General features: G+C 42.3%; 1 protein-coding gene across 1 annotated transcript in view; it reads left to right on the top strand.

The window, feature by feature from the left end:
* Positions 1-12,088, top strand: part of EXOC4 (exocyst complex component 4) — a 719,168-nt gene that overhangs the window by 664,558 nt on the left and 42,522 nt on the right. Inside the window, exons 16-17 of the mRNA XM_006088330.3 lie at positions 661-839; positions 4,290-4,449. Coding sequence (XP_006088392.3) covers positions 661-839; positions 4,290-4,449 — 339 coding nt within the window. The remainder of the gene's footprint in view (positions 1-660; positions 840-4,289; positions 4,450-12,088) is intronic.

Genomic DNA, 12,088 nt, shown 5'->3' with positions numbered 1-12,088 from the left:
GTGTTTTATTTAAGTAATAGACTAACATTAATAAATATGCTAATAGTGATGACATCCAGCCTTACTATGCACTTCCTTCGTGCCAGGCACTATGCGAAACACTTTCTATGTGGTAGCTCCTTAGGAATTGTTATCATTCCCATTGCACAGATACGGAAACTGAGACAGAGAGAGAAAATAACTTGCCTGAAGTCACACAGCTAATAAGGGTTGGAATTGGGAATTGAAACCAATGCAGTCTCATTATACAGCTTCCACATTTTAGATCTGTAACTTCTGCCTCTCATTTTTACTACAACAATATCTGTTGAAAAATCTAATGCTTTTCACACTATGCATGCAGTCCTGTCACTGACAAGGATTTTAGAGCTCATCGATTTCTCCCCCACAGCGTATGGATTCAATAAGCAAGGAGACTTGACTTGGGGTGGTGAACACACAATGCAATGTGTTATAGCAGCGGCCATGTGTTTTGCTCAGGATCACTTACCTGTTCTGTGGAGTAGCCAAAATGGCTTTCTGGTGAAAGGGGGAGGGGCACATGCGGTTTTACAGGCCACTGCTTCTGCAAATATTTGAGTGCACTATCACAAAAAGATCATTATTCTCATCAGAACGATGAATTGCTCATTGCTCTCCCCATCTCTCTGTCTTTTCCAGGGTTCACTGTTTCCACTATCTCATCCCTCTTGCAAAGGAGGGGAACTATGCCATCGTTGCCAACGTGGAAAGCATGGACTATGACCCTCTAGTGGTCAAGCTCAACAAAGACATCAGTGCCATCGAAGAGGCCATGAGTGCCAGCCTGCAGCAGCACAAGTTCCAGTACATCTTTGAAGGTCAGCCCTGCACCATCCCTGCGTGTTCAGGAGAGAGGAGGGGCCGGTGGCCTGATTTTTCTCTATTATCGAGGTTTAAAACTTGTGGGGAAAGGTTGTTGGAATTTTTATATCTTTTTTGCTTAAAGCAGCAATGCCTGGTATCTCTGTATGGCCAGGTAGACAACAATATGGCTGCCATCTGCTCCCGGTTGATAAGGAGATTTAATCCAAGATAAGGCAGATGGCAGCCGGCTGCCTCCCTGACATGCCACTCATGAGAGTTGGGTAAATGTGTGGAGGGCCCCGAATTCACTCAAGAGGAGGTCATAAAAGGAAAAAAACATACACCGTGAGGAGAGGGCCCTGAAAAATCCCTCCTGGCTAACATTTTCTCTCAGAGAATGCGTTATTGTGGGAAAACAAAGGCAACCTCTGATGGGCATTGATTTTAGGAAGGCTGCATCCTGAATGCCTTCAGGGCAGGCCACAGGCAGGGGAGGGAATGAGAGGCAGCACAGTGGTGCCAGGCAGGTAATTTTTCATGCTGAATTCCCTCCTAGGATCCCTGTCAGGACTTCACATTGCCTTCCCTCTTTTCTTGTTTTGGTTTCTTTGTACATAGACCTGGGTGTTAAAAGCATCCATGGTGTGTCTCAGAATGAAACCAGTGTTGTTTACAACTATTAAGAGGTGCGTCATCTAAAGGACTGTAGCCACCTGAAGAGAGGCAGTGATGATGCCTGGCTGTTGATTGCTTCATGAACAGTTGTGTTCCAGAGAATCTGGACCTCCAAATCCTATTTTTTCTTTATTTTTATTTTTTATTGTCTTAAGTTTTACATATGTCTTCTTTTTCCCCATTTAACCTCCTCCCCCGACCAGCCATTCCCACCCCAGGCAAGCCCCCACTGCCCCAGAGTCTGTGTCCATTGGTTCTGCTAATATGCATGCATACAAGTCCTTTAGTTGCTCTCTAACCCCCCTCCCCTGCCCCTTGTATCTGGATCTATTCTTGTTCATCAAATTATGTAATCATTATATCCCACATATGAGTGAGATCATGTGATATTTATCTTTCTCTGACTGGCTTATTTCGCTCAGCATAATGCTCTCCAGTTCCATCCATGCTGTTGCAAATGGTAAAAGTTCCTTCCTGTTATAGCAGCCCAGTATTCCATTGTGTAGATGCACCACAGTTTTTTAATCCACTCATCTGCTGATGGGCACTTAGGCTGTTTCCAAATCTTAGCTATTGTAAATTGTGCTGCTATGAACATAGGGGTGCATATATCCTTTCTGATTGGTGTTTCTGGTTTCTTGGGATATCTATTTTTTCTTGAAATCATATCATAAAGCTAGCTGTTAGTGAGCGCCTGGCATAATGGATTTGGGGGCAGCAGTCACGCTCTGTAGCTTGAATTTGAGGTGCCCATCTGAGAATTCCCTTCTCCCTCCTGCACAGTGTCCTCTCTGGCTTTCACCGGGGCTCTCCCAAGCCCTACATTCTTTTCCCCAGAGTTTTCCTCTCATTGTGCCCAGGCATTTCTTCACATGTAATCCTGCTGGGAGACCACGTCTCAAAATACAGGCCTGATCCTCTGACTTAGAATTAATTTTAACTAGGAAAGTTTAAGACTTTATGTTTTAAAAGCCAGTTATTTCTCTCCAATGTCATTTTCTAAATTCAAAAGGTATAATATTGAGTTTCCCCAAGCTGGGGGAGGAGGGGACAAGGTCTCAGGCTTCCATGGGTGGCCGGAGGGAAGTACTTCATCCCACCTGTGGTTTAGAATTGCTGGTGTGTAGTGATAACATAAAGCAGACCAGCTTCTAATTGGTTTTATTATTATTATTATTATTATTATTATTATTTATTACATAAATTTTTATGTAATATATTTATTAGTATTTACTATTCTTTTTTATATGTGTTTTTATTTATTTGAGAGAGAGGAAGGGAGAGAGATAGAAATATCAATGGTGAGAGAGAATCATTGATCAGCTGCCTCCTGCTCGCCCACTAGTGAGGATCAAGCCTGCAACTGGGGCATGTACCCTGACCAGGAACAAAACCATGACCTCCTGGTTCATAGGTCGATGCTCAACCGTTGAGCCACACCGGCGGGCAGTATTTATTATTCTTTACAAACAATCCACTTGCCCGCACCCATTGCCTGCACTAGGATTTACTGCAAATGGCAGAACAGAATTATACCTGGAGGTACGGGCTCAGGAGTAGCAGCCGAAACTTGACCTACGGAGATTTTTCACAGAAGTCAGTTGTCTGGCATTAATGTAAAATCCCTGTGTGTCTTTTCCTTACTTTCAAGTAGTAGCACATGCAAGTGGGTTTATGGGCTGGAAGCAATGTTGGTGAGTATAGCAGAACAAGAGAGCACACACCTTCCTCTCCCTTTGCCACCTTCATCCTAATGGAGGGGAAACTCATTTTGAAGACAGAGGGAGCCATTACACCCAAAGACGCACCCTAAGCTCTGACTTGAGCCACAGTCACCATGGAGGGACTATGCCTTCAGAAGAGGAAAGTAACAAAGACAGCAGACCGCTCTGGACTAGTCAGACTAGCACTCAAGTTCTGGGAAACAGCCTGCTAGAGTCCAACTCTGCAAGAAAAAAGGAAAAAGAAGACCTAGAAGTTTACTTAATTCCAAGTATTTAGAATTAGAATCTGGCTTCTTGAAATGGAAATCTACATGTGCCTCAGGTTGTTCTGAACTCAATTACATAGGATACCCTGAATGGGACCTGTAGTTGATGTTCTCACCGGCTCTTGGTCAGTTTCGTAGACCTCAAGATAGCCCTTTGGAGACAAAAACAAACCACTTATCAGACTCTAGAAATGCCCATAGCTATCTTGGAGGAACTCAACAGTTATACATGATCTGCTTTTCTTTCACACTTTGCTTTTGCTTACATTTTCTCCAATTGCTACTTCAGAAATATACTCCATTGTCAGTATTGAGATGTATTAGCATCAGTGCCAATAGCCCAATTTCTTATTGATTTATTTTTGCTTAGGTAGGTCCCAAAGCAACTTTTGAGGTAGTGTGTACTCCTATGTTTTGTGGGAGAAAGAGGAGGTCAAACACGTCATTGTATTTACATGTATTCTCCACTCCCAACATACCTCTATAGAAAAAGAGTTCCTGCACTGTAATAGTTTATGAAACCTGGCATATTCTCCATGCCCTGGCATGACTGGGTGTATGTGGTTGTGCTAGAACTGTGGATTTACCAGGTTTTGTTGCCAGCAAAGTCTCCCCATTTTTCAGTACCAGGGCAGCTCTGAAATCATTGTGACATTAGCTGGTGCAGCCATCAGAGATGTGTATTCTTTGGTCATTTAAATGGTGGAGGATTAGAAGAGAGAAATCCTGTGTGTCAGTTTATGTAAGAGGTCACTAATCAATTGTTTCTTGTCTCCCCAACCCTGTGCCTATCCATCAGGCCTAGGACACCTGATCTCCTGCATCCTCATTAATGGTGCCCAGTACTTCCGGCGCATCAGTGAGTCTGGCATCAAGAAAATGTGCAGGAACATTTTTGTTCTTCAGCAGAATTTAACCAACATCACCATGTCACGGGAGGCAGACCTGGACTTTGCAAGGTAAGAGGGACAATTTGGCTCAGTTCCTTGTACCAAAGCTTATGAGTCATTTTTAAAAGTAGATTATTGGTTCTTAAAAAGTTAGTTTAGCCCAACCAGTGTGGCTCAGTGGCTGAGCATCGACCATGAATCAGGAGGTCACAGTTTGATTCCCAGTCAGGACACATGCCTGGGTTGTGGGCTCAATCCCCAGGGTGGGACGTGCAGGAGGCAGCCGATCAATGATTCTCTCTCATCATTGATTTTTTTTAAAATCTTTCTTTCCCTCTCCCTTCCTCTCTGAAATCAATGGGGAAAAAATATTTTAAAAAGAAAAAGTTAAAGAGTTGCTTAATATTAATTAAATTTAGTGTGATCATTTTGCAATATATACATATGTATATCGAATAATTATGTTGTACAACTGAAACTAATATGCTATATATCAATTATATCTCAAATTTTAAAAAGCAAAAATAAATAAAATAGGTTTTCATCAGTCATAAAGAAAGATATTCTATAAAATTCTATTGGAAACAAAACATCCATTAGGTAATTTTTCCTATTGTTTAAGTAAGTTTTTCTTGCTGCAAAACTTTACTAACTTTTTTTGGGGGGGGTTATAAACGTATTATATGCTATTGCATAACATCTATATAGATAGCACCAATGCGGCCCTCAGCCTGGCCTGCAGGGATCAGGTTGAAACCGGCAGTCCGACATACCCTGAGGGGTCCCAGATTGCGAGAGGGTGCAGGCCAGACTAAGGGATACCACTGATGCATGAATCTGTGCACCGGGCCTCTAGTATGTAATATAAAATACAAAGATGATTATAAACATTACTTGTAAACTTTTAATCTAGAGACCGTGATATTGGGTATACTTTCTCCTGGTTTTTGTGCACGTATTCTGTGTGTAGGGGAGTTTTTGTACATGCGTATACATGCAATTTCTTTTTACAAAATTAAAACTATGTTAATGTGGCTTTATATTCATTTAATTGTATTTTTCCATATCAGATCATTATACTCTTTGAAAACATGTTTTTTCCCATATTTACTAATATTCCTTGAAAATATTACTTTTAATTTCTTGTAAATGAACCATAATTTATTTATTTAATAACTTGCAAATTTGCAGACATTGGGTTTTCCCTTTTTTTCTCTCATTGTAAACAACAGGTATTGAATGTGTTTTTACATGAACCTATTTCCTCGTCTCTTCCATCTCGTCCCAAAGGAAACCTGCCTCCCCTCCTTTTCCTGTAATTGAAGCTGCTGCTTTTAAATGGCACTTCCTCTTTTCTAGGTTTGCTGATTTCAGTGTTTAATGTGTCTTTATAACGTGTCTTTTCAAATTTGCGAGTTAATTTTATTCTCTCTTTATGAGGTCTCAACACCATTTATACCTTGCTTCAGTCATCAGACCTTCGGTGTTTTAATGAAAGTTTAACCAGTTTTGAAGAGGATAGATGATGATTATGGCTTCTCAGTGCTAAGCTTATATCTAGCTGAATTATTCCACAGACTCCTTTATGGCTAAGAAGTCATTTGTTTTTAATAATCCAGAGTGTTCCTGCCTCATATTTAGTACTTCTGTGTCTTTTCGCTTGATATTTTGATTCCCTAAGAAGTTCAAGAAAATTTGAAACAATTCTCGAGACATTTAAGGAACGATGAAGTATTATATTACCTTGACAATTATTAAGACGTATGCTAGGAACTTTGCTTTGGAATCACATAGTCATATATCTTCGTGTTTAACCTTTCTTCTCCAATCTGTCACTGCATTTGTTCCACTGCTGCCCTGTTCTTCTGCTTCTCTGTCCTCCTTCCCTGTCTTATTTTTTCCTGCATGTGTGAGTGTGTGTGTGTGTGTGTGTGTGTGTGTGTGTGTGTGTGTTCATTAAATTCCCTATTTTAGGCTAAATTTGGTGGAAAGCCTTTCTTGCCCAGATTAGAGAAACCAGGTGTGACTGAATGCTGCATTTATTTGGCCGCTCTATGGGGAATGATCTCATTATTGAATTAGTCTCATAATAACATTGACAAGGGGAACATAAGAACGTGGAGGCCTGAGGGATAGAGAAAAGCATTACTAATTCTCGGAGGAATATATTTTCCTAAATCCAATCATCCTTTTTAAATGATTTTTTTTATTTAGCTGAAGTAAGTAAATTAACACAGTTTTTGGCAGACAGTATGGGGCTCAAACACACACTAGAAAAAACTGGCATCTGAATACTGAATGCTGACTGGGCAGTATTGGAGTTGGCTTCGGTGGCCTGAGTGAAATAATGGAACGGCAACCGAGGCATGCCTTTCCCAGCTGGACCTGGACTGAAGTCCAGGGCGGTGGGTGTAAGCTGAAATGTGGGACAGGCATGGCTTGTTGTTACTCTCCACTCTTGGTGGGTTAGGAAGTAGGCTAGTGTAAGTGCATGGCATTGGGTGATTCTGTCCTTCCCATCCTGGGTCAGAAGACATCTCCTTACCACACTGTAAGCTCAAGGGGCCGAGACTCTTCCTGTCTGTTTCCTCAGTGCCTGGTCCAGAGTAAGTGCTCATCGTGTGTATTGGACTAATGAACAGGGACCAAATCCAGGCTTTGTTTGGTGTTGGTGAAGGGCTTGGATAACGCCAAAGTTCAGTTTTATCATCAATGCCCTGAAAGTTTTAATCAGCCGACATGGGTCAGTTTCCTTCTAGGCTTATAAGAAACCAATCATCTCCCTTGCAGTCCTTTCTTTGTAGAGTGGAAAGTGTTACAGAGAGGAGTAATGTATCCCTACTCTTCACAGGCCTTGTCCCTCATTTTCTCTTGCCCTCATACACACACACCGACATAGACACACTTTACAGCCTTATCCTTTTTCTGCTCCCATTTCGGTAGGGACAGTTTTGTGAAATGGGCTCCATCAATTCTCCTGAACTTGAAGCTATGTAAAATAAATGTAACAGCAGTACCAAAATAGCCAGAAATGATAGACTGGGGCTGTGTGCCTCAGCATTCCTTAGGCAATGTCTAATCAAGCATGTACAGCAGCTGTATTTCCGGCCAATCTCTATAGGAATGTTATCTTCTAACACAGTAATTAATCACCAGTCACCATGTGTCAGAAAACTTATTTAACAAGAAATTGCAAGATGCTTGTGGTTTTTCTCTTCCGTAGCCGTTCTGGCCAGTGGGAAAATTAGCGCCCTTTCTGTAATAAAGAAATGAGGGCTCTGGGGTAACTCCGTTTATGTTCGTTCTTCTGCTCAGGGTGTTGTGAAGTTGTCTCTTTTTATACACACCTGTGCTCCCTCTAATCTCTAATAGGAGGATAAACTTTGGGTGAGCAAAGGGTCAAGATGGCCTGTGATCACCAGAATTGCAGAGACCCTGTGCCCTGTGGTAATGACCTCTGCTGTGGTTCTCACCCTCTGACTCCAAGATTAATTTTCAAACTCAAAAAGAGGCTTTGTCCTGGGAAATTGCTGGGATTAACTGAAAAGTGGAAGGCTTTATCAGTGTGCTTTTTAATTCCTGTCATCAGAGATCATCCTGCCCTGAGCTGTCACTTCTCCAGAGCTGAGTCACGGGGAACAGTCTGGCGTATCTCAGGAGTCTGAGTGGGCACTGAAGTTCCCACGGTGGACCTGGCAGTGTTTATAGTTTGTGAGGCCATTACTCAGAAAGAATATTCCAGAGTTTTCCTCCTAGTTCTCTCCCCCACCCCCATTTCCTCTTTGTGTCTGTCTCTCTCATTACTGTTGACTCTCTTTTCTCCTTTATCTCTCCTGTCACTTCTATTTTCTGCTTTCCTCCTTCAAGGTGTCATCTTCTTTGATTTTCTTCTTATTTTTGTTTTCCTGAGAATGGTATCTCTCATTCCTCAATCTGACAAAGGTAAGGAAATGAAAGCTAAGGCTTAGGAGTGGTGAGGGGAGTTCTAACACATATCACCTTTGTGTTCCTGCCTTTATTCATTCATTCATTCATTCATTCATTCAACAAATATTTATTGAGCATGCATCCTCTGTAGATCCTCCCCTCATGGAACTTGCATTATTGTGGGGCAAGACAGACATAAGTAAAATATATATATGTATGTCAGATAAAGGTATATGCTATGGTAAAAAATTAGGCATGGGAAGGAGAATTGAGTGCACCAGGGTATAATGAATGTAACCTTCAGTTTTGGAGTTTTTGTGGAATTCCTCAATAAGATGGTAGCATTTAAGGACAGAGCTAAGGGAAGAGTGAGAGCAAGAAGAGCCTTCCAGGAGAGGGAATCTAAGAGCAAAACCCAGAGGGAGGAGTGTGCTTGGCATTGGAAGAACAGCAGAAAGGCCAGTGTGGCTGAAGGGAATGAGCAAGGGGAAGAGTAGGAGGTGGGGTCAGAGGTTTAATCTAAGAGGCTGCGACCTTGAAGCCTGCTGTAATGATGTGTTGGCTTTTACTGTGAGTGCGGTAGGAAGCTGTTAGGGTTTGGAACAGAAGAGTGCCATCATCTGACTTACACTGTAAAAGAATCACTCGGGCTGCTAGGTTGAAAATAGACGATTGGGAAGAGGAGGTTGCAGGCAAGGGCAGAAGCAGATGGAGCTGTTAGAAAGCAACTGCAGTGATCCGAGTGAAAGATGGTGGTGATTCACAGCAAGATGGTAGCAGTGGCGAGGATGGCAGGCGGTCAGACGAGGATATATTTTAAAAATACAGCTGATAGGATTTGCTGAAGGTTGCAAGTGAGCCAATGACTCCAAGGTTCTTTTTCTGAGCAACTCACCGGATGGAGTTTTCATTTACTGAAATGAAAATGAGCCCGACCATGGGCCAGAATTGGGATTGTGGGAGAGGGGTAAAGGGGCAGTTAGGAAGGGGAGATCAAAAGTTTGTTTGGGCTTGGAATGTTGAGTTTAATGTGCCTATTAGACATCTGAATAGAGATGAAGAAGAGAGCTGCATATACGAACCTAGTGCTCAGGAAAGAGGTCTGGGATGGGAAGAGGAGCTTGGCTTATCAGCATGAAGCTGGGATTTAAGGCTGAGAGAAAGGAAGAGGTGAGCACTGGAGAACAAATTAGAGGAGAAAGAGGAGCTGTCCAGGAACTGAGCAGCACTCCACTGTTTGGATGTTGGGGTGCTGGAGCAGGACCAGCGAGGAACCTGAAGAGGAGTCAGGGGTAGGAGGACCACCAGGAGAGGCTGTCTGAGCAGTCAGGTTAAGAAAGTGTTTTGAGAGGAGGTGTCTTCATCTGTGTCAAATGCTGTTGGTAGGTTACATCGCTCTGGACAGAGAATTGGCCACTGACAGGCCCCACAAGAGGCCTGAAATGCTTTGGTTGCATTTCTTTATCCTCACTACACAGTTCACCTAGTGTAGAAGCAAGCTGTGCATGCATTTGGAGCAGGCTTCTCCCTCCTCAGTTCCCTGGGAGGGGTTGCAATGATTAGAGTGTTTCTGTTGTGAGATGCAAAAAATCAGATGGGCAGCTTCTCTTTTCTCGTTGGGTGCTGACTGAGAAAGCTCTGCGCTTCCCGGGATAGGTACTCACGGGCGTTGTGTTTCCCATCATCAAGCAGAGTTGTGATCCCTGTAGAACAGGGGTGGGGAACCTTTTCTTCTTCTTCTTTTTTTTTATTTTTTTTATTTATTTATTTTTATTTTTTTGCCAAGGGCCATGTGGATATTTATAACATCATTTGTGGGCCATACAAAATTATCAACCTAAAAATTACCCTGCTATATTTGGTCAAACATTTAAATAACTCACCCCTAATGCCTTGGCAGGGCCAGACCAAATGATTTCTCAGGCTTTATGCAGCCCGCGGGCCAAACATTCCCCACCCCTGCTCTAGAAGGATAAATACCTGGGCAGTTTCATTTTTAATGAAGGGCTGTCTCTGCTCCCAGGTGCCACACCCACCCCTTTCCAGCTCCCTTCCAGCAACTCTGAGTTAGCTTTGGAGCTGGTCTATATATATTCACTTAATCAGTGAAGACCTATGTTGCCCACATATAGTGCCCATACATGGGAACATTTACCCCACAGAAGCCAACAGAGACATCTGATTGGTAGAGAAAGAGCCATTTGAGACCTAAGGACCAAAGGATAAAATAAATCCTGCCTGAAATGCCTCCTCTGAACACGGGTTTACTAGTATATGGAAAAGTACAATATACCATATTTGTTTAATTCAATAAGACATTGAATCAGAAAGTGAAAAGATAACCAATAGATTGGGAGAAAATATTTGCAAATAATATATCTGATAAAGAGTCTTGTATCCAGAACATATAAAAAACTCTTACAACTCAGTAATACAAAGGCAAATAGAAAAATTAGAAAATAGGTAAAGGCACCCCAGTAGCATTAAGTACACCTAGTGCCCAGATCTTGGTTGTAATAGTATTCTCAAATGAAAGCACCCAGAGCTCCTGGGAGAAATAGAATTCTAGGACTGGGACAGGAAATATACAAGATGAGCCTAGAACATCTTGCAGTACCAAATACACACACGACACAGTGATGGGATGTGTCCAGGGCCACAGGAACCAACTGAAAGAGCTTCCAATGGTCAAAGTTGGACAATTTGAGCAGCAAAAAAAAAAAAGTAGCATCGGATTTTAACCCAAAGCATAAAAAATAAATATCAGTGAGTCCATACTGATGTAAATAAGTGATTGAATATATTGGTGAGGAGAAGAGACCAATCTGTGCTGAAGCATTCCAAATAAATTATGTATCTCAGGGGTCCTCACACTACGGCCCGCGGGCCACATGCAAATATAAATATTGTATTTGTTCCCGTTTTGTTTTTTTACTTCAAAATAAGATATGTGCAGTGTGCATAGGAATTTGTTCATAGTTTTTTTTTAAACTATAGTCCGGCCCTCCAACGGTCTGAGGGACAGTGAACTGGCCCCCTGTTTAAAAAGGTTGAGGACCCCTGGAGTAGCTACTCCACCCTAAAGGAGGGGGATCCTAACTTCCCACCTCTTAAGTGTAGGATGCACAGAGTACTTCCTTCCAAAGAATGCCTGTGGATTGGGGGAAAGTAACTGTATAGTAGAGGGATCTGAAACATAGTAGTTGAGCCAGGTGGTCAAGGTCAACGTGAACAAGCATAAATCATGTTGACAGATGTGCCCTTGATACAAGGGGATAAAAATGACACTTGACCTCTATGATCTTCTTCCCCCAAACCCATAACCCTTGTATAATCATGAGAAAAAAACATCAGGCCTATATTCATGGAAGAGGACCCTATATAATACCTGACCAGTACTCCTCAAAACTTTAAAGTCATAAAAAACCACAAGGAAATTCTGTACTGGCCAGTGTGGCTTAGTTGGTTGGAGTGTCATCCCATGCACCAAAAGGTCACCAGTTCGATTCCAGTCAGGGCACATGCCCAGGTTGCAAGTTGGTTGGAGTGTCATCCCATGCACCAAAAGGTCACCAGTTCGATTCCAGTCAGGGCACATGCCCAGGTTGCAAGTTTAATCTCCATTTGGGGTGCATATGGGAGGGAAGCAGCCCTTTGATCGATCTCTCTCTCTCTCTCTCTCTCTCTTCCTCTCTTCCTCCCTCTCCCTCTCTCCCCCATTCCTCTTTTCCCCTCTACCTTCTCTCTCTAAAGCAATAAAAACATATTTTAAAAAACAGGG

The sequence above is a fragment of the Myotis lucifugus genome, unplaced genomic scaffold (assembly GCF_000147115.1).
Source record: "Myotis lucifugus unplaced genomic scaffold, Myoluc2.0 scaffold_46, whole genome shotgun sequence".
NCBI classification, from domain to species: domain Eukaryota; kingdom Metazoa; phylum Chordata; class Mammalia; order Chiroptera; family Vespertilionidae; genus Myotis; species Myotis lucifugus.
Note: the sequence above shows the minus strand (reverse complement) of the source record. Positions and strands in the feature narration are given on the sequence as shown.